Here is a 23,677-nt window from a genome sequence, read left to right on the forward strand (position 1 = left end):
GGGTATATGTTGCTAATAACCAATGAGAAGATATCACGTGGGTATATGCTTCTAAAAATCAATGAGGAGATGGGAGAGGCAGGACTTGCAGTGCGTTCTGTGTCACAAATAGAATCCACTTCTATTTTAACGCCTGGCCACGCAGATGCTTTTTGGCTCGCGCTAGCAGTTTGGGTGCAATGATTGGATAACGTGTGTGTACATTTATTTTGCAACGCTCACGAACGTGACTCGTCCAGTTTGGGCATGGTGTTGACCTTGTTCTGAACACCTCCATAACAAAGGTAATGTGGTTCGGTAAGAAGAATGCCCTTCTCCCCACAGGTGTGATTACTACCTCTGAGGGTTTAGAGCTTGAGGTAGTCACCTCATACAAGTACTTGGGAGTATGGCTAGACGGTACACTGTCCTTCTCTCAGCACATATCAAAGCTGCAGGCTAAAGTTAAATCTAGACTTGGTTTCCTCTATCGTAATCGGTCCTCTTTCACCCCAGCTGCCTAACTAACCCTGATTCAGATGACCATCCTACCCATGCTAGATTACGGAAACGTAATTTATAGATCGGCAGGTAAGGGTGCTCTCGAGCGGCTAGATGTTCTTTACCATTCGGCCATCAGATTTGCCACCAATGCTCCTTATAGGACACATCACTGTACTCTTCTGTAAACAAGTCATCTCTATACCTCTTCAATCTCATCATTCAAAGACTCAATCATGGACACTCTTACTGACAGTTGTGGCTGCGTTGCGTGATATATTGTTGTCTCTACCTTCTTGCCCTTTGTGCTACTATCCAATTTGTAAGTCGCTCTGGATAAGAGCGTCTGCTAAATGACTTAAATGTAATGTAATGCTGTTGTCTGGGCCCAATAGTGTTTGTACCATGTTCTGTGCTGCTGCCATGTTGTGTTGCTACCGTGTTGTTGTCATGTTGTGTTGCTACCATGTTGTGTTGCTACCATGTTGTGTTGCTCCTGTGTTGTTGTCATGTTGTGTTGCTACCATGTTGTGTTGCTACTGTGTTGTTGTCATGTTGTGTTGCTACCATGTTGTGTTGCTACTGTGTTGTTGTCATGTTGTGTTGCCATCATGTTGTCGTCATGTGTTGCTACCATGTTGTGTTGCTCCTGTGTTGTTGTCATGTTGTGTTGCTACCATGTTGTGTTGCTACTGTGTTGTTGTCATGTTGTGTTGCTACCATGTTGTGTTGCTACTGTGTTGTTGTCATGTTGTGTTGCTACCATGTTGTGTTGCTACTGTGTTGTTGTCATGTTGTGTTGCTACCATGTTGTGTTGCTACTGTGTTGTTGTCATGTTGTGTTGCTACCATGTTGTGTTGCTACTGTGTTGTTGTCATGTTGTGTTGCTACCATGTTGTGTTGCTACCGTGTTGTTGTCATGTTGTGTTGCTACCATGTTGTGTTGCTACTGTGTTGTTGTCATGTTGTGTTGCTACCATGTTGTGTTGCTACCGTGTTGTTGTCATGTTGTGTTGCTACCATGTTGTGTTGCTACCGTGTTGTTGTCATGTTGTGTTGCTACCATGTTGTGTTGCTACCATGTTGTGTTGTCATGTTGTGTTGCTACCATGTTGTGTTGCTACCATGTTGTGTTGCTACTGTGTTGTTGTCATGTTGTGTTGCTACCATGTTGTGTTGCTACCATGTTGTGTTGCTACCATGTTGTGTTGCTACCGTGTTGTTGTCATGTTGTGTTGCTACCATGTTGTGTTGCTACCATGTTGTGTTGCTACCGTGTTGTTGTCATGTTGTGTTGCTACCATGTTGTGTTGCTACCGTGTTGTTGTCATGTTGTGTTGCTACCATGTTGTGTTGCTACCATGTTGTGTTGCTACTGTGTTGTTGTCATGTTGTGTTGCTACCATGTTGTGTTGCTACCATGTTGTGTTGCTACTGTGTTGTTGTCATGTTGTGTTGCTACCATGTTGTGTTGCTACCATGTTGTGTTGCTACTGTGTTGTTGTCATGTTGTGTTGCCATCATGTTGTGTTGCTACCATGTTGTGTTGCTACTGTGTTGTTGTCATGTTGTGTTGCCATCATGTTGTTGTCATGTTGTGTTGCTGCCTTGTTGTGTTGCTACCATGTTGTGTTGCTACCGTGTTGTTGTCATGTTGTGTTGCTACCATGTTGTGTTGCTACCATGTTGTGTTGCTACCATGTTGTGTTGCTACCATGTTGTGTTGCTACCATGTTGTCGTCATGTTGTGTTGCTACCATGTTGTGTTGCTACCATGTTGTGGTCATGTTGTGTTGCTACCGTGTTGTTGTCATGTTGTGTTGCTACCATGTTGTCGTCATGTTGTGTTGCTACCATGTTGTCGTCATGTTGTGTTGCTACCATGTTGTCGTCATGTTGTGTTGCTACCGTGTTGTTGTCATGTTGTGTTGCTACCATGTTGTGTTGCTACCATGTTGTCGTCATGTTGTGTTGCTACCATGTTGTGTTGCTACCGTGTTGTTGTCATGTGTTGCTGCCATGCTATGTTGTCTTTTAGGTCTCTCTTTATGTGGTGTTGTGTTGTCTCTCTTGTCGGGGTGTGTGTTTTGTCCTATATTTGTATTTAATTTAGGAGGAGGAGGCCTTTTGATAGGCTGTCATTGTAAATAAGAATTTGCTCTTAAAGTAAAGGTTAAATAAAAACAATTTAAAAAACAGGCCTAGGACATATTATACGTTTTGTTCTATGATATGATTTTCAATTAACATCACTTTTTGTTAATTTTTTAAAATGTGTTATAAAAGAAAGAAAAGCACATAAAGGTTTCATAATTTATAAAGGTCATGTTAGCTGACTCCTATTATCTCGTATAAAAAATAAGTATAAAATCTCCAAAACCTGTGTTAATTAACCTCGGACCTTATTTTCGGCGTTTATTCCTAAACCCTATTCTCTCCACATTCATTTCCGCCATAAGGATGGCTGAACGAATCAGACGTAACTCATTTCCGGGTTGTAGAACTACAAAAGCAGGGTAATGGCTAGAAAGGCTCCAGCTTTTGTCAGAAGTGACTTTTCGAAAGCAGGTTTAGGAGAATTTACGCAGCAGGTTAGGAGAATAAACGCGACAGGCTATGGGAATTAGGTTAAGGTTAGGAAAAGGGTTAGCTGAAATGCAAAAAAACTATCTGCCTTTGACCTAAATTGGACAAAAACTGGATCCATCTAGACAAGACCGAAAATAAAATATTCGGCAAGTCATTTTATCTCATCTGGAAGGTAAGACGAAATCCTACTAATGCTATAAAAGTTCCTATTTGTTTATGTATATGAAATTCGACGTAGGCCTTGTATCTCTATAAATATAACGTTCCAATCTGTTTCTTTATATGAAAAACGACTTTACCAGATGACCATGTCGCGGTTGGATACTGTAGCCAGCTGTGGGCTAGTGATCCTACAGGTTAGTTGCTACTAACATTATAGGTTAGCTGCTATTATAGGTTAGCTGCTACTAGAGGTTAGCTACTACTAGCGGTTAGCTGCTACTATAGGTTAGCTGCTATTATAGGTTAGCTACTACTAGAGGTTAGCTACTACTAGAGGTTAGCTACTACTAGAGGTTAGCTACTACTAGCGGTTAGCTGCTACTATAGGTTAGCTGCTACTATAGGTTAGCTGCTACTATAGGTTAGCTGCTACTATAGGTTAGCTACTACTAGAGGTTAGCTACTACTAGAGGTTAGCTGCTACTATAGGTTAGCTGCTACTATAGGTTAGCTGCTACTATAGGTTAGCTGCTACTATAGGTTAGCTGCTACTAGAGGTTAGCTGCTACTAGAGGTTAGCTGCTACTAGAGGTTAGCTGCTACTATAGGTTAGCTGCTACTATAGGTTAGCTGCTACTATAGGTTAGCTGCTACTAGAGATTAGCTGCTACTATAGGTTAGCTGCTACTATAGGTTAGCTACTACTAGAGGTTAGCTGCTACTAGAGGTTAGCTGCTACTAGAGGTTAGCTGCTACTAGAGGTTAGCTGCTACTAGAGGTTAGCTGCTACTAGTAGGTTAGCTGCTACTATAGGTTAGCTGCTACTATAGGTTAGCTGCTACTATAGGTTAGCTGCTACTATAGGTTAGCTGCTACTAGAGGTTAGCTGCTACTAGAGGTTAGCTGCTACTATAGGTTAGCTGCTACTATAGGTTAGCTACTACTAGAGGTTAGCTTCTACTATAGGTTAGCTACTACTATAGGTTAGCTGCTACTAGAGGTTAGCTGCTACTATAGGTTAGCTGCTACTATAGGTTAGCTGCTACTATAGGTTAGCTACTACTATAGGTTAGCTACTACTAGAGGTTAGCTGCTACTAGAGGTTAGCTGCTACTAGAGGTTAGCTGCTACTAGAGGTTAGCTGCTACTAGAGGTTAGCTGCTACTAGAGGTTAGCTGCTCCTAGAGGTTAGCTGCTCCTAGAGGTTAGCTGCTACTAGAGGTTAGCTGCTCCTAGAGGTTAGCTGCTCCTAGAGGTTAGCTGCTCCTAGAGGTTAGCTGCTACTAGAGGTTAGCTGCTGCTAGAGGTTAGCTGCTACTAGAGGTTAGCTGCTACTATAGGCTGGCTGCTACTATAGGCTGGCTGCTACTAGAGGTTAGCTGCTACTATAGGTTAGCTGCTACTATAGGTTAGCTGCTGCTATAGGTTAGCTGCTACTACTATAGGTTAGCTACTACTATAGGTTAGCTACTACTATAGGTTAGCTACTGCTATAGGTTAGCTGCTACTATAGGTTAGTTGCTACTATAGGTTAGTTGCTACTAACATTATAGGTTAGCTGCCACTAAAGTTATAGGTTAGCTACTATTGGTTAGCTATGAGACCATTTTAGAAATACTGGCACTCAAGTATTCATCATGTTTCACACTGATTACATTAATAGATACAAACAGCATCATACAGTTAAATGTATTAGTAATAACCTTTTAAAATGAATAGCTGCTTTTCAGCAGTTTGTATTATTTATGGTTGAAAACCATGACCTGTGTTCTTTATGCTCAGAGGTTTCCAACATACTGATTGGTGGAACCAGCCTGATTGCTGCGTTCAACATTCTATTTCATTCAGGATTTTGGCAATGAAGCCCTTTATCTACTTCCTTTGAGTCAGATGAACTCGTAGATATCGTTTGTATATCTGTGTGCAGTTTGGAGGAAGATGCTAATTAGCGTTAGCGTAATGACGATGTCTATGGTAGCTTCTAGCTTGCTAGTAGTCTTTGCGCTAGTTAGCATCGGTTTGTGAAACTACCTATAACGTCCTTCATACTGGATGCAGAATCATATAAATGGTAACCATGAGTTCACCAGACTCTGGGGAAGTAGTTAAAGGGCTTCATTGCCAAAATCTCTAAGTGTCCCTTAAGTTGACGCAGCAATCAGGCTGGTTCCAACAGGCTAACTTCCATCAGTATATGACTTTGAACATCAACTGGCTAAAGTCTGTCATTGTTTCCTTTACTCCCATGCTTCAACATTCTAGTAACTATGTCCTGCGACAACCAGCAAGGAGACCAGTCGGCCTTGAAGGAGAGAATATGTACCTTTTTAAAGGTGAAGAAACAAGGATCCACTGCCCTCCAGATAGCTAAGGCTGTTGGACTAATGAAAGCCAAGGATGTAAACAGTGTCCTGTACACTTTAAACAAAGCTGGACGTCTTTATGTAACACCAGACAAACCACCAGTCTGGTCTGTGGAGAAACCAGGGGCGGCGTCAGTCTCTGTGAGTGTTCCAGAGTCAGATCGAGTGCCTAGTCCTTCTGAGACCCCTGGCATCACAGTGGAGGAACTGAGGAGGGTGCTGATGTCAAAGAGTGATGGAAGAGGGATGAGTGCGCCACAAATTGCCAGAGAATTGGGCCAATCACAAAAATTAGGTGAATAAGAATCTTTATACAACAGGTGTGTCTAATCCTGAATGCTGATTCGCTAAAACCGCATTCCAGTCGGTGTATATTCCACAAGTTACCACCCGCTAAATCTATGACGTTAAAATGCCTATTTACTCGGTTCCATCTGATTGCGCAATCCACAGTCTCATCAGCCCAGCCAGGCAATTTATAAACTTGATCTCCACTATAAAAAGCATCTAGACGTTATCTCACATTTCTTTCAGACTAACATTTAGTTTTCAACAGCAGAGTTTGGTAATAACCTCGCTGGCTGTCTGACATTTGCAACATTGTTTCAATATTCAAATTCGATCTCCAGCTGTCGCATTGTAGTTGTGAACGTGTCGGGATGAGACAGACAGACAGGCAGGCAGGTTTTCACAAGCAGTCGAAATAATGAAATCGGCATAATTTTTATGCAAAGAACTAATATTTTTTTATATATTTATATATTTTTATATATGCCATTTAGCAGACGCTTTTATCCAAAGCGACTTACAGTCATGTGTGCATACATTCTACGTATGGGTGGTCCCGGGAATCGAACCCACTACCCTGGCGTTACAAGCGCCATGCTCTACCAACTGAGCTACAGAAGGACCATCTAATAATAGATAAAGGTAAAGCAATACAAAGTGCAGCTTGTTTGCAGTCTTTCCAGCTTCAGTATGAAATGATTGCGTTAGCTGTGTTGTTGGCTAGCTCCTCTGAACAACAGTGTCCAGACGAGTGAGCCCATTTTCTATACCAGGTGAAATCACGCCTCATTAGCTCATTGTTATGGATGTATCCACATACATGTCACTACAAAACAGCTTAAAACAAATGCAGCTACTTTGTTGTTATCCTGTCTGCACTGTTTGACGTGACTGTAAGTTAGTCGTAGTTGGCTGGCAAGGGATAAGAACGTTGCCATCCAGTATGGCAATAGAATATTTAGAATGACCGACTGGGTCGGGTCCATAGATACAGAACAAGAAGACTTAAATACTGGCTCTGGCAACCGAACCGATAGGACGAACGACCATGCGGCTTGGGTAGCGACCCTAGATTAGTGTCGGGACTATATCTTGTGGAAGGATGACATAATATATAATATATGCCATTTAGCAGACGCTTTTATCCAAAGCGACTTACAGTCATGTGTGCATACATTCTACGTATGGGTGGTGACATAGAATGAATAAATTCCTCAATGTTTTTAATGAAAATATGTTAAATCATTATTTAAACATGTTGGTAACCGGTTTTATAACGGTGACAATGGCTTCGAAGCCGGTGTTTGGAGGATATATTGGCACGGTTTGCCGGCCTTCAATGTACCAATATATCCTCCAAACACCGGCTTCTCAGGCGTTATCACCGAATTCTACACTGAACATCAACTGGCTAAAGTCTGTCATTTTTTTCCTTTACTCCCATGCTTCAACATTCTAGTGACTATGTCCTGCGACAACCGGCAAGGAGACCAGTTGGCCTTTAAGGAGAGAATATGTGACTTTTTAGAGGTGAAGAAACAAGGATCCACTGCCCTCCAGATAGCTAAGGCTGTTGGACTGAACAAGGCCAAGGATGTAAACAGTGTCCTGTACGCTTTAAACAAAGCTGGACTTCTTTATGCAACACCAGACAAACCACCAGTCTGGTCTGTGGAGAAACCAGGGGCGGCGTCAGTCTCTGTGATTGTTCCAGAGTCAGATCGGGTGCCTAGCCCTTCTGAGACCCCTGGCATCACAGAGGAAGAACTGAGGAGGGTGCTGACGTCAAAGAGTGATGGAAGAGGAATGAGTGCGCAAGAAATTGCCAGAGAATTGGGCCAAACACGAAAATTTGTGAATAAGCATCTTTATGACCTGCAAAGTAGCGGCAAGGCAGAAAAGTTGGGAGAGAAAGTGTGGAAAATGAAGGATGAAGCAAGCTGTGGAGTAGAGCTTATTAAATACCAGAGGTAAGTCTGTGAATGTGGCACACATAGGGACAAATATATATAACAAATTAAACTAAAAGATATCAAATGCAGAAATGAAATAATGTTCAACATTTAGTATCCAATTTCACAAACAAAATAGTAAATGACTGCAGGTACTTATATATTCTATTACTTATAATTAATATATTAAATAGTACATGATGTTTCCTCCCTAAGCTAGTGGCAAGCTGTGACATACTGTGCTGCCAACTCTATAACATCAGACCTTTCCCCCAAAATTATAAAGTTTCTCTTTGTTACATTGTTCTGTGAATGTTAAACTTTTCATTTTGAATTTGGGGAAAGAGTTTCTAATTGATATATATATATATATATATATTTGGGGAAGGAGTTTCTAATTGATATATTTGGGGAAGGAGTTTCTAATTGATATATTTGGGGAAGGAGTTTCTAATTGATATATTTGGGGAAGGAGTTTCTAATTGATATATATATATATATTTGGGGAAGGAGTTTCTAATTGATATATATATTTGGGGAAGGTGATTTAGAACTTTCTATCGCTCCTGACCCACAGTGATGCCAGTCTGTCCTCTCTGGCTTCCTGACCCACAGTGATGCCAGTCTGTCCTCTCTGGCTTCCTGACCCACAGTGATGCCAGTCTGTCCTCTCTGGCTTCCTGACCCACAGTGATGCCAGTCTGTCCTCTCTGGCTTCCTGTCCCACAGTGATGCCAGTCTCCACTCTGGCTTCCTGACCGACAGTGATGCCAGTTTGTCCTCTCTGGCTTCCTGACCGACAGTGATGCCAGTCTGTCCTCTCTGGCTTCCTGACCCACAGTGATGCCAGTCTGTCCTCTGGCTTCCTGACCCACAGTGATGCCAGTCTGTCCTCTGGCTTCCTGGCCCACAGTGATGCCAGTCTGTCCTCTCTGGCTTCCGGACCCACAGTGATGCCAGTCTGGCTTCCTGGCCCACAGTGATGCCAGTCTGTCCTCTCTGGCTTCCTGACCCACAGTGATGCCAGTGTGTCCTCTCTGGCTTCCTGACCCACAGTGATGATGCCAGTCTCCTCTGGCTTCCTGACCCACAGTGATGCCAGTCTGTCCTCTCTGGCTTCCTGACCCACAGTGATGCCAGTCTGTCCTCTCTGGCTTCCTGACCCACAGTGATGCCAGTCTGTCCTCTCTGGCTTCCTGGCCCACAGTGATGCCAGTCTGTCCTCTCTGGCTTCCTGGCCCACAGTGATGCCAGTCTCCACTCTGGCGTCCTGACCGACAGTGATGCCAGTCTGTCCTCTCTGGCTTCCTGACCCACAGTGATGCCAGTCTCCTCTGGCTTCCTGACCCACAGTGATGCCAGTCTCCTCTGGCTTCCTGACCGACAGTGATGCCAGTTTGTCCTCTCTGGCTTCCTGACCGACAGTGATGCCAGTCTGTCCTCTCTGGCTTCCTGACCCACAGTGATGCCAGTCTCCTCTGGCTTCCTGACCGACAGTGATGCCAGTTTGTCCTCTCTGGCTTCCTGACCGACAGTGATGCCAGTTTGTCCTCTCTGGCTTCCTGACCGACAGTGATGCCAGTCTGTCCTCTCTGGCTTCCTGACCCACAGTGATGCCAGTCTCCTCTGGCTTCCTGACCCACAGTGATGCCAGTCTGTCCTCTCTGGCTTCCTGGCCCACAGTGATGCCAGTCTCCACTCTGGCGTCCTGACCGACAGTGATGCCAGTCTGTCCTCTCTGGCTTCCTGACCCACAGTGATGCCAGTCTGTCCTCTCTGGCTTCCTGACCCACAGTGATGCCAGTCTGTCTCCTGACCCACAGTGATGCCAGTCTGTCCTGACCCACAGTGATGCCAGTCTCCTCTGGCTTCCTGACCCACAGTGATGCCAGTTTGTCCTCTCTGGCTTCCTGACCGACAGTGATGCCAGTCTGTCCTCTCTGGCTTCCTGACCCACAGTGATGCCAGTCTCCTCTGGCTTCCTGACCCACAGTGATGCCAGTCTGTCCTCTCTGGCTTCCTGGCCCACAGTGATGCCAGTTTGTCCTCTCTGGCTTCCTGACCCACAGTGATGCCAGTCTGTCCTCTCTGGCTTCCTGGCCCACAGTGATGCCAGTCTGTCCTCTCTGGCTTCCTGACCCACAGTGACGCCAGTCTCCTCTGGCTTCCTGATCCACAGTGATGCCAGTCTGTCCTCTCTGGCTAACCATGTTTTTCTGATGGTGTCTGTAATTCTGTATTTGGTTAAGGTTTGGCTTTGTTTGTGCTCTTTTACATGGTAACATCAACTGAATCTCCCTCCCTCTCTCTCTCCCTCTCTCTCTGCAGTTATGATCAAGATATTTCCATCACACCAAGTAGACCGCTCTTTATTACATCAAACTGTTCCTAGATGACCCAGAGGACTACCTGACCCAGAGGACTACCTGACCCAGAGGACTACGATCCCATTCTCCCCTGAAGAAATTGAGAAAAATGCATATTACCTCACAAGCTACCCTCACTATTAAAACACTCACCATAGTCTACCCTCATTATTAAAACACTCACCCAGCGAAGACCAAGCAAACCACTCAATGACCGATTCCAGCTCAAGGTGAATCACTTTACCGTTATGTGTTCATTTATCAATTCAGTTGACGGAATGTCCCTGAGACAGTTTCTTGACTTCTGTATTTGTCTGTTTTTTCAATAGGCTACAACATCTGTCATATTCTAGAATGATATTCAATAGGCTACAACATCTGTCATATTCTAGAATGATATTCAATAGGCTACAACATCTGTCATATTCTAGAATGATATTCAATAGGCTACAACATCTGTCATATTCTAGAATGATATTCAATAGGCTACAACATCTGTCATATTCTAGAATGATATTCAATAGGCTACAACATCTGTCATATTCTAGAATGATATTCAATAGGCTACAACATCTGTCATATTCTAGAATGATATTCAATAGGCTACTACATCTGTCATATTCTAGAATGATATTCAATAGGCTACTACATCTGTCATATTCTAGAATGATATTCAATAGGCTACATCATCTGTCATATTCTAGAATGATATTCAATAGGCTACATCATCTGTCATATTCTAGAATGATATTCAATAGGCTACTTACTACATCTGTCATATTCTAGAATGATATTCAATAGGCTACAACATCTGTCGTATTCTAGAATGATATTCAATAGGCTACTACATCTGTCATATTCTAGAATGATATTCAATAGGCTACAACATCTGTCATATTCTAGAATGATATTCAATAGGCTACTACATCTGTCATATTCTAGAATGATATTCAATAGGCTATTCAATAGGCTACTACATCTGTCATATTCTAGAATGATATTCAATAGGCTACTTACAACATCTGTCATATTCTAGAATGATATTCAATAGGCTACTTACATCTGTCATATTCTAGAATGATATTCAATAGGCTACTTCTGTCATATTCTAGAATGATATTCAATAGGCTACTACATCTGTCATATTCTAGAATGATATTCAATAGGCTAGAATGACTACATCTGTCATATTCTAGAATGATATTCAATAGGCTACTCTAGAATGATATTCATATCTGTCATATTCTAGAATGATATTCAATAGGCTACTACATCTGTCATATTCTAGAATGATATTCAATAGGCTACTACATCTGTCATATTCTAGAATGATATTCAATAGGCTACAACATCTGTCGTATTCTAGAATGATATTCAATAGGCTACTACTACATCTGTCATATTCTAGAATGATATTCAATAGGCTACAACATCTGTCATATTCTAGAATGATATTCAATAGGCTACATCTACATCCCTGATGTCCTAGCCGTGTCTGAACCCTGGCTTAGGAAGACTACCAAAAACCCTGAAATTTCCATCCCTAACTATAACATTTTTCTACAAGATAGAACTGCATAGCGGGTGGAGTTGCAATCTCCTGCAGAGAACTCTGCAGGCTGTCTTACTATCCAGGTCTGTACCAAAACAATTTGAGCTTCTACTTTTGAAAATACACCTTTCCAGAAACAAGTCTCTCACCGTTGCTGCTTGCTATAGACCTCCCTCTGCCCCCAGCTGTGCCCTGGACACCATAAGTGAATTGATTGCCCCCCCATCTGTCTTCAGAGCTCGTGCTGTTAGGCGACCTAAACTTGGACATGCTTAACACGCCGGCCATCCTACGATCTAAGCTCGATGCCCTCAATCACACACAAATTATCAATAAACCTACTAGTTACAACCCCAAATCCGTAAACACAGGCATCCTCATAGATATCATCCTAACCAACTTCCCCTCTAAATACACCTCTGCTGTCTTCAACCAAGATCTCAGCGATCACTGCCTCGTTGCCTGCATCCGTAATGGGTCTGCGGCTAAACGACCACCCCTCATCACTGTCAAACACTCCCTAAAACACTTCAGCGAGCAGGCCTTTCTAATCGACCTGGCCGGGGTATCCTGGAAGGATATTGAATTCATCCAGTCAGTAGAGGATGCCTGGTTGTTCTTCAAAAGTGCCTTCCTCGCCATCTTAAATAGACTTAATTAAATAAGCCCCATTCAAAAAATGTAGAACCAGGAACAGATATAGTCCTTGGTTCACTCCAGACCTGACTGCCCTTGACCAACACAAAAACATCCTGTGACGTACTGCATTAGCATTGAATAGCACCCGCGATATGCGCCTTTTCAGGGATATTAGGATCCAATATACACAGGCAGTTAGGAAAGCAAAGGCCAGCTTTATCAAACAGAAATTTGCCACAGAAAGGTGAGAGAAAAAAAGTCCATGTAGAATAAGAGCACCTCCTCCCAGCTGCCCACTGCACTGAGGCTAGGAAACACTGTCATCACCAATAAATCCACAATAATTGAGAATTTCAATAAGCATTTTTCTATGGCTGGTCATTCTTTCCACCTGGCTACCCCTACCCCGGTCAACAGCACTGCACCCACTACAGAAACTTGCCCAAACCTCCCCCATTTCTCCTTCACCCAAATCCAGATAGCTGATGTTCTGAAAGAGCTGCAAAATCTGGACCCCTACAAATCTGCCGGGCTAGACACTCTGGACCCTCTCTTTCTAAAATGATGTGCCGAAATTGTTGCAACCCCTATTACTAGCCTGTTCAACCTTTCTTTCGTATCGTCTGAGATTGAATTGAATTGGCTTCCTATTTCCCAACCAATCATTCTTCACTCATGCTGCCAAACATACCCTCGTAAAACTGACTATCCTACCGATCCTCGACTTCGGCGATGTCATTTACAAAATATCCTCCAACATTCTACTCAGACTGCATCCAATTTGCTTTCACAGTGCCATCCGTTTTGTCACCAATGCCCCATATACTACCCACCACTGCGACCTGTATGCTCTCGTTGGCTGGCCCAGGGTTCATATTTGACGCCAAACCCACTGGCTCCAGGTCATCTACAAGTCTTTGCTAGGTAAAACCCCGCCTTATCTCAGCTCACTGGTCACCATAGCAGCACCCACCCGTAGCACGCGCTCCAGCAGGTATATCTCACTGGTCACCCCCAAAGCCAATTCCTCGTTTGGCCGCCTTTCGTTCCAGTTCTCTGCTGCCCATGACTGGAACGAATTGCAAAAATCTCTGAAGCTGGAGACTCATATCTCCCTCACTAGCTTTAAGCACCAGCTGTCAGAGCAGCTCACAGATCACTGCACTTGTTCATATCCCATCTGTAAATAGCCCATCTAACTACCTCATCCCCATATTGTAATTTATTTTGCTCCTTTGTACCCCAGTATCTCTACTTGCACACTCATCTTCTGCACATCTACCATTCCAGTGTTTAATTGCTATATTGTGTCACGACTTCCGCCGAGGTTGGCTCTCCTGCCCGTTCGGGCGGTGCTCGGCGGTTGGCTCTCCTGCCCGGTTATCTGTTGGTTTTGGCTCTCCTGCCCATTCCGTGGTGCTCGGCGGTCGTCGTCACCGTCCTACTAGCCACTACCGATCCTTTTCGGTTATCTGTTGGTTTTGGCTCTCCTGCCCGTTCAGGCTGTGCTCTATTAGCCACTACCGATCCCTCTGTTGGTTTGTCTGATTGTTTTCACCTGTGTGTTAGTTAATTAGTATCTGTATATAATGTAGGTTGTCCCGCCCTTGTTTTGTGCGGGATTGTGTGTTTTTGACATTTCGTTTCGGCTGTCGGTGTTTTTGTGTTTTATTTCTCCGGTTTGTCTGTAAATCCCTGTTTTGGATATTTTTCACCCTGTTTGTATTTTGGGTTGTTCCGTGTTTATTTTTGTTCACCGGAGAATAAACCTTTATTCATTATTTGCTCTCTGCGCCTGATTCCACCCACCTTGACTAGTCGTGACACATTGTAATTATTTCGCCACTATGGCCAATTTATTGCCTTACCTCCCTTATCCTACCTCATTTGCACACACTGTATATAGACCTTTTCGATTGTATTATTGACTGAACGTTTATTTATTCCATGTTCTAACTCTGTGTTTATGTTGCACTGCTTTGCTTTATCTTGGCCAGGTTGCAGTTGTAAATGAGAACATTGTTCTCAACTGGCCTACCTGGTGAAATAAATAAAAAATAAAAATCCCCCAAATATCTGTCATATTCTACAATGATATTCAATAGGCGACATCTGTTATATTCTACAATATGTGTATGTGACCAATAAACTTTGATTTAATTTGATAACCACTTGCTGATGCACAACCGAATCTCAAAATTGCACCTTGTATTTTACTATTCTAACACACCAGTAAGTGACTGAGTTCTTAATAACTAATGATAATAAAGGTTGGGGGCCCCCTAGCTACTGCTTATGTTATTAACTAATGATAATAAAGGTTGGGGGCCCCCCTAGCTACTGCTTATGTTAATAACTAATGATAATAAAGGTTGGGGGCCCCCTAGCTACTGCTTATGTTAATAACTAATGATAATAAAGGTCGGGGGCCCCCTAGCTACTGCTTATGTTAATAACTAATGATAATAAAGGTCGGGGGCCCCCTAGCTACTGCTTATGTTAATAACTAATGATAATAAAGGTCGGGGGCCCCCCTAGCTACTGCTTATGTTAATAACTAATGGTAATAAAGGTTGGGGGCCCCCTAGCTACTGCTTATGTTAATAACTAATGGTAATAAAGGTCGGGGGCCCCCTAGCTACTGCTTATGTTAATAACTAATGATAATAAAGGTCGGGGGCCCCCTAGCTACTGCTTATGTTAATAACTAATGGTAATAAAGGTCGGGGGCCCCCTAGCTACTGCTTATGTTAATAACTAATGGTAATAAAGGTCGGGGGCCCCCTAGCTACTGCTTATGTTAATAACTAATGGTAATAAAGGTCGGGGGCCCCCTAGCTACTGCTTATGTTAATAACTAATGGTAATAAAGGTCGGGGGCCCCCTAGCTACTGCTTATGTTGATTATGCTTGCAGCCCACCGTGTTTGTTTTGCATTATAGCGCAATTCCGCTGTCTCCCGACCCCCGTGCCAACAGCAGCAAGCAAGGGATTTCATCTGATCCGCTCCCTCATTTATAGATGAAATGTCCAGGTGAATGACTGAACACCTGGCAAAGTATACTCATGACCAACGACCCACCACCACCCCTAAATGCATCCTTCATGCCAGTGTACCAACTTCGCAACTTGTCACAAGGGAAGAACACATTTCGTCGAGCAAAAAGGACGTGACTGTTTTGAAACGGGGCGAGTTGGTGCCAACGCATATGATGGGTGACATTCTTCCCAGATGGAGACTGGACCCGCAACCCTTCTGGTGTTGGCAGAACCAGAAATGGTTGAAGAGGCAGTCATTCAAATCAAACACCAAGGAGCACCATGTTTGACCTGGGCAGATTGTATGTTTCACCCCCTTGTTTTCTGTCACGTAGCTTTTCAAGAGGCACCTGTCCTTCTTGGCATTCTTTAAACTGTTCTTTCACACCGTCCTTTCGCTCCTTCTCCAACTATCAACATCTTTTGAGGGTTGTAATCCAGTCTGTGTTGCCGCAAGCCAGGATTGTCATTAGCTGGAACCACATCTGGAAAAATGTGAAGCACAAGATGGGGTTAGAGGGTGACCAATCTGTGACCGATTAGCAGCAGGCCATCCAAGAGCTCTTGGCCTCGTAGTCGAGGAGTGACAACGAATGCACACTGGAGAGAGTGTGTCCACCGGAGCCCCGATTTCGAGGCTTATCAGTCGCTCTCCGATGGACGAGTGCACAATGTGTGCTAAACAGCTTGGGCATCCAGTCAGACGGAATTACAAACATCTGCTCAGAGAGCTTCAATGTTGTCCTCGTGTGGCGCAGCTGCTACCAACTGGTGCAGCGCTCTAAGGCATCTCAGTGCAAGAGGCGGCACTACAGTCCCTGGTTCGAATCCAGGCTGAATCACATCTGGATGTGATTGGGAGTCCCATAGGGTGGCGCACAATTGGCCCAGCATCGTCCGGGTTTGGCCGGAGTAGGCCGTCATTGTAAATAAGAATTTGTTCTTAACTGGCTTGCCTAGTTTAAATAAATAGAAATAAAATGAATTGGTTGGATGGAAGAAGGTTCGAGTAGGTAAATTGGTTGGCTGGAACAAGGTCCGAGTAGGTAAATTGGTTGGATGGAAGAAGGTCGGAGTAGGTAAATTGGTTGGCTGGAAGAAGGTCCGAGTAGGTAAATTGGTTGGATGGAAGAAGGTCGGAGTAGGTAAATTGGTTGGATGGAAGAAGGTCGGAGTAGGTAAATTGGTTGGATGGAAGAAGGTCAGAGTAGATAAATTAGTTGGATGGAAGAAGGTCGGAATAGATAAATTAGTTGGATGGAAGAAGGTCGGAGTAGATAAATTAGTTGGATGGAAGAAGGTTCGGAGTAGATCAATTGGTTTATCTACTCTACCAACTCCAAACCAATGCCTTGAGGGAGGTGGTGCAGGGCCTACTAACCTAGGGATTTCCCACCTGACTCCAGAGTGCCATGAGCAATTTTCCAGGCGAATGCCCACCGCCACATGTCGGAGGAAGACATGGTGTCCTTTGCTGAAGGCATCCAGTCCTGTGTGGCACAGGAAGAGGAAGACATGGCAGAAACTGGAGCGGAGGCCTTGGCCAGGAGGATTGTGGTAAAAAGACGAATCGCCCAGTCGTTCCTCTACCAGGGTTTCTCAGACAAGCAGCACGTCTTTACTCTGTTGCCAACAAAGACGTGCTCCTGCTCTGCATCGGTCAGTGCCCAGAGGCAGCTGTACTGGCCATTGGCGGAAGTGTGGACAGTCCTACGCCAATAAAGCTAAGAACAAGGCATCTGGGCACAAAACGCTTCGGCCATAAGTGAGCCACCAATGAGCAGATGGCCGCCAAAACGCTCTGGCCATAAGTGAGCCAACAATGAGCAGATGGCCACCAAAACGCTCTGGCCATAAGTGAGCCACCAATGAGCAGATGGCCACCAAAATGCTCTGGCCATAAGTGAGCCACCAATGAGCAGATGGCCGCCAAAACGCCAGGAAGAACAATCAACTGTTGATCAACAGGTCGGTCTTATTTGTTACTAGATTTTGCCTTATTTGGGTATGTCACAAAATGTTGACCATTTTACTAAGCCATGTGGTCCTCATGGGTTTTTCTGTATATCCATGAACACAAAATGCAGGTCTGTCTGTCTGGGGTTTACCCTGGGGGTCAGGTGTGGGGCTACACCAATGCCATGATTACTGTATATATATATGTGATAACCTTTGTATGCTTGCAATGCGCAATGATGGAAAAGTACTGGGTGAATGGAGATGTACTGCTTTAGTTCTCAGGCTGAGAATTGTCTGCACCTGCTGATATTCACACAGGCTCGAGGCTGAGATAGTAGAGAGAGAAACCACAGTCTAGACAATGTTTTACTCATCTTAGATGCTTTGTATCTAATCAGATGCAATAGTGTTAAGATATGATTGACGGTAGGTTGTATAAAGAGTGTCGTCTCCTGTTTCGCCACACAGATCTTTACTATAGACTACTGAGGTATTCTGTATGTGAATCTCTTGTCTGCAATTGTGTTTTTTTACTAAAGAGTTTTATCCCCAATGTTCCTGTGTCATCTATCTGGAAGACTGATTGTTAAAGGAAACGTACATCACCCCCATGCAAAGGACCAGCCAACATGTCCGACGAACCTGAACTCTCACCATTTATTCAATAGTCTCTGTCTGAGAAACACACCATGCAAAGGACCAGCCAACATGTCAACGAACCTGAACTCTCAAACTGTTATTCAATAGTCTCTGTCTGAGAAACACACCATGCAAAGGGATGTCCGAACGAACCTGAACTCTCACCATTTATTCAATAGTCTCTGTCTGAGAAACACCCCATGCAAAAGACCAGCCAACATGTCCAACCTGAACTCTCACCATTTATTCAATAGTCTCTGTCTGAGAAACACCCCATGCAAACGACCAGCCAACATGTCCGACGAACCTGAACTCTCACCATTTATTCTATAGTCTCTGTCTGAGAAGCACCCCAGCAGGGATGACGAATTAGAGAATAGAGTACGTGGAACGTGACTGATTTGGTTACATTCTGCCTGTTGATCACATCTGTACAGTCAGGCAGTTTGGACACCCTTTTTCTGCCCAGCGGTGAAGAAACAGTGTCGTCGCATGGAGTGGACAAGGCCAACCGCGAGCGATCCTGTTGGAGGGATCCTGTTGGAGGGATCCTGTTGCCATCCCGCACCTCCATGACTTCCTTACGTTGAAGCCCAATGAGTGGTTTAATGGGGGAAGGTATGTTATGGTTGAATTGGATGACATTTCCATGCGTGTTGTTGGTATAAGTTAGAATTAGAGTTGTTGTTAATGCCTGGGCATCATGTCAACTTGGACCAATTATATACCATTCTAGGTTTAGGTCATTGACTTCTACCTCCAATTGAGGAGGGTTGACCTTCAAGTGGAGGGGGATGTTTTTATTGAGGATCACGTTGTGGCAGGAATTGTCCTGCATGGGGATGAGGTGGTGACGCGCAAGAACACAAAGGTCAAAGGTAAATGCTTGTCTGCAGAGTTGTTTTTGTGTCATGGTTCAAAATAAGAGTCTAGAGGGGTCAATATGTGGAGAGCTGCAACCTTCCGGACAAAAGATGGCCTGCCACATGTATATATAAAGGTATCTTCATTCCTCTTCCTGTACACCAGTCTGGAAGCAGCACAGTTGATGGATTGGCGCTTGCAACCTGACAAACTACCACTGGATACTCTTGGTAAGCTGCACAAGATGGACCATTTAGTGAGAGATTGGACAGTACTATACTTGAATATGTTATGTTTGAGGACATTTTGATATACTGACTTTGTATTACCACTTGCGTTTTTAGTATGCCAATCGCAGGATCCACTCTGCCGTTGTCCTGGACCCTACTGGTAACCCCTAGCGTGGAGCGCCATATGAGTGAGAAGCTGGTCAGGCACATCTATTCTATGGGCTGATAAAAAAATTGTTCGGCCATTTCTCCAATGAAGACTCACAGCTCTTAGAGACTTATCCAGAAAAACTTACAGCTGTAATCACTCTTAGAGCCTTACCCAGATAGACTCACAGCTATAATCACTCTTAGAGACTTACCCAGAAAGACTCACAGCTGTAATCACTCTTAGAGACTTACCCAGAAAGACTCACAGCTGTAATCGCTGCCAAATGTGATTCTAATGTATTGACTCGGGGGTTGAATACTTATCTAATCCTTATTTAAAATAAATATTTTTTGAATTCTTCCTCTTTGACATTAAAGAATTCTGTTTAGATCATAGCTGAGATTCCCACTTGATAGAATCTGAATCAACCAATAGGAAGCTGTATGTTAATAACTTACATTCATTTGAATGTAGTTTCCCACTTGATAGAGCTTCCTATTGGTTGATTCAGATTCTATGTTAATAACTTACATTAATTTGAATGTAGTTTCCCACTTGATAGAATCTGAATCAACCAATAGGAAGCTCCATGTTAATAACTTACATTCATTTGAATGTAGTTTCCTACTTGTCATGAATGCAGGATCCTGTCTATTCATGAAGAAACAGTTGACATACTATAAGGGTACAAATGTTGAAACCATTGCTTTAGTTTACCAAGAGTACCTGGTCCTTGATGTTGATACTGTACACCATGTACTGTAGGCTACGGTATGTTATGTTGGCTACGGTATGTTATGTAGGCTACGGTATGTTATGTAGGCTACGGTATGTTATGTTGGCTACGGTATGTTATGTAGGCTACGGTATGTTATGTAGGCTACGGTATGTTATGTACTGTAGGCTACGGTATGTTATGTAGACTACGGTATGTACTGTACTGAGGTCTACGGTATGTTATGTACTGTAGGCTACGGTATGTTATGTTGGCTACGGTATGTTATGTAGGCTACGGTATGTTATGTAGGCTACGGTATGTTATGTTGGCTACGGTATGTTATGTAGGCTACGGTATGTTATGTAGGCTACGGTATGTTATGTTGGCTACGGTATGTTATGTAGGCTACGGTATGTTATGTAGGCTACGGTATGTTATGTTGGCTACGGTATGTTATGTAGGCTACGGTATGTTATGTAGGCTACGGTATGTTATGTACTGTAGGCTACGGTATGTTATGTAGACTACGGTATGTACTGTACTGAGGTCTACGGTATGTTATGTACTGTAGGCTACGGTATGTTATGTTGGCTACGGTATGTTATGTAGGCTACGGTATGTTATGTACTGTAGGCTACGGTATGTTATGTAGGCTACGGTATGTTATGTACTGTAGGCTACGGTATGTTATGTACGCTACTGTATGTTATGTAGGCTACGGTATGTTATGTACTGTAGGCTACAGTATGGTATGTAGGCTACGGTATGTTATGTACTGTAGGCTACAGTATGGTATGTAGACTACTGTATGTTATGTACTGTAGGCTACGGTATGTTATGTACTGTAGGCTACGGTATGTTATGTACTGTAGCCTACGGTATGTTATGTACTGTAGCCTACGGTATGTTATGTACTGTAGGCTACGGTATGTTATGTACTGTAGGCTACGGTATGTTATGTAGGCTACGGTATGTTACGTAGGCTACGGTTTGTTATGTACTGTGGGCTACGGTATGTTATGTAGGCTACTGTATGTTATGTAGGCTACTGTATGTTATGTAGGCTACTGTATGTACTGTAGGCTACTGTATGTACTGTAGGCTACGGTATGTTATGTAGGCTACGGTATGTTATGTAGGCTACGGTATGTTATGTACTGTAGGCTACGGTATGTACTGTAGGCTACGGTATGGTATGTAGACTACTGTATGTTATGTACTGTAGGCTACGGTATGTTATGTACTGTAGCCTACGGTATGTTATGTACTGTAGCCTACGGTATGTTATGTACTGTAGGCTACGGTATGTTATGTAGGCTACGGTTTGTTATGTACTGTGGGCTACGGTATGTTATGTAGGCTACTGTATGTTATGTAGGCTACTGTATGTACTGTAGGCTACGGTATGTTATGTAGGCTACGGTATGTTATGTAGACTACGGTATGTTATGTACTGTAGGCTACGGTATGTACTGTAGGCTACGGTATGTTATGTAGGCTATGGTTTGTTATGTAGGCTACGGTTTGTTATGTAGACTACGGTATGTTATGTACTGTAGGCTACGGTATGTTATGTACTGTAGGCTACGGTATGTTATGTACTGTAGGCTACGGTATGTTATGTACTGTAGACTACGGTTTGTTATGTACTGTAGACTACGGTTTGTTATGTACTGTAGACTACGGTTTGTTATGTACTGTAGACTACGGTTTGTTATGTACTGTAGACTACGGTATGTTATGTACTGTAGACTACGGTTTGTTATGTACTGTAGGCTACAGTATGTTATGTAGGCTACGGTTTGTTATGTAGGCTACAGTATGTTATGTACTGTAGGCTACGGTATGTTATGCACTGTAGGCTACGGTATGTTATGTAGGCTACGGTATGTTATGCACTGTAGGCTACAGTATGTTATGTAGGCTACGGTATGTTATGTACTGTAGGCTACGGTATGTTATGTACTGTAGGCTACAGTATGTTATGTAGGCTACGGTTTGTTATGTAGGCTACAGTATGTTATGTACTGTAGGCTACGGTATGTTATGCACTGTAGGCTACGGTATGTTATGTAGGCTACGGTATGTTATGTAGGCTACGGTTTGTTATGTAGGCTACGGTATGTTATGTACTGTAGGCTACAGTATGTTATGTAGGCTACGGTTTGTTATGTAGGCTACAGTATGTTATGTACTGTAGGCTACAGTATGTTATGTAGGCTACGGTATGTTATGTAGGCTACGGTATGTTATGCACTGTAGGCTACGGTACAGTATGTTAACAGGAAGGTATGTTATGTAGGCTACGGTTTGTTATGATAGATACGGTATGTTATGTACTGTAGGCTCACGGAAACCAATATGCACTGTTAGGCTACAGTATAGATAAAGCAGATTATGTACTGTAGGCTACGGTATGTTATGCACTGTAGGCTGTAGGTATGTTATGTAGGCTACGGTATGTTGTGCACTGTAGGCTACAGTATGTTATGTAGGCTACGGTTTGTTATGTAGGCTACAGTATGTTATGTAGGCTACAGTATGTTATGAAGGCTACAGTATGAGGCATAAAGATACTGAACATCATTCCACGAAACCAATATGCAACAGGAAGTTATTAACCACTATGGGTATAGATAGGTAAAGCAGATTAACAGGAAGTTTTTAACAACTATGGGTATAGATAGATAAAGCAGATTAACAGGAAGTTATTAACAACTATGGGTATAGATAGACACAGCAGATTAACAGGAAGTTATTAACAACTATGGGTATAGATAGACACAGCAGATTAACAGGAAGTTATTAACAACTATGGGTATAGATAGATAAAGCAGATTAACAGGAAGTTATTAACAACTATGGGTATAGATAGATAAAGCAGATTAACAGGAAGTAATACACAATGTACTTTTCTTAAATGGACAGGAATGTTATGAATGTTTCAGACGTATACTGTTGATTAGATGGGCTTTGAGAAATACATCTCATGAACTGAATAAATATTGGTATTTTATTAGGATCCCCATTAGCTGTTGTGAAAGCAGCAGCTACTCTACATGGGGTCCACATGAAACATGAAATAATACAGACTTTTTTTTTTAAAACCAGGTTTGCTGTTCATTTGAGCAATATGAGATGGAAGGGGGTTTGATGTTATAACAGCTCTATATAATACTGTATGTGTTCTGGATTTGGGGTATTGTGAAAAGCAGGTAGCCCTGTTTGATAAGAATACATTTGTTAGTCAGGCATTTCATTTCACTCAAAATAGACATAAAACCTAAGTAATAACAGTGGACATTTGCCTACAATAAAACTAGAATCGTTTTCAATAATTGACAAGACATCATGGCTGAGTAACAGGTTGCCTGAACAGCCGCTAGGTGGCGCTTACTTGCAACTATTTTTATGGTCTACACAGCGACCACTATCAGCTGTTCAGGCTAATCACAGGCTGACGCATATCAGTTTCAGTACTGTTTTCAGGCGAATCGAAAACGAAATTGTCTACAGGACACTACAGAGAAATAGTAATGGCGTCTTTTTGTAGGCACTAACTCCGGCATGGTTCTTTGGACAGATCTTATGGAGAAAATGAATGGCGTTTTTGGATAAACGACGAAAATAAATTGGGTATGTGTTACACGCCGGCTTAAAAGATTTTATACGTTTTGCTCTGTGG

The 23,677-nt window shown here is 43.0% G+C and overlaps 1 protein-coding gene across 6 annotated transcripts in view; it reads left to right on the forward strand.

Moving 5' to 3' along the window:
* Window positions 1-2,864: 2,864 nt before the first annotated feature.
* Window positions 2,865-23,677, forward strand: part of LOC118374424 (eukaryotic translation initiation factor 2-alpha kinase 3) — a 43,872-nt gene continuing 23,059 nt past the window's right edge. Inside the window, exons 1-4 of one of the 6 annotated variants that reach the window (XM_052496546.1) lie at window positions 2,865-3,242; window positions 3,373-3,426; window positions 5,495-5,890; window positions 7,343-7,853. In XM_052496546.1, coding sequence (XP_052352506.1) covers window positions 5,500-5,890; window positions 7,343-7,853 — 902 coding nt within the window. In that variant the 5' untranslated portion in view covers window positions 2,865-3,242; window positions 3,373-3,426; window positions 5,495-5,499. Of the gene's footprint in view, window positions 3,243-3,372; window positions 3,427-5,494; window positions 5,891-7,342; window positions 7,854-23,466; window positions 23,629-23,677 lie in introns of those variants that run through there. The other 5 variants (XM_052496530.1, XM_052496536.1, XM_052496555.1 and 2 more) reach the window with 5 other exon arrangements.

This window comes from Oncorhynchus keta, chromosome 3 (assembly GCF_023373465.1).
Source record: "Oncorhynchus keta strain PuntledgeMale-10-30-2019 chromosome 3, Oket_V2, whole genome shotgun sequence".
Lineage (NCBI taxonomy): Eukaryota > Metazoa > Chordata > Actinopteri > Salmoniformes > Salmonidae > Oncorhynchus > Oncorhynchus keta.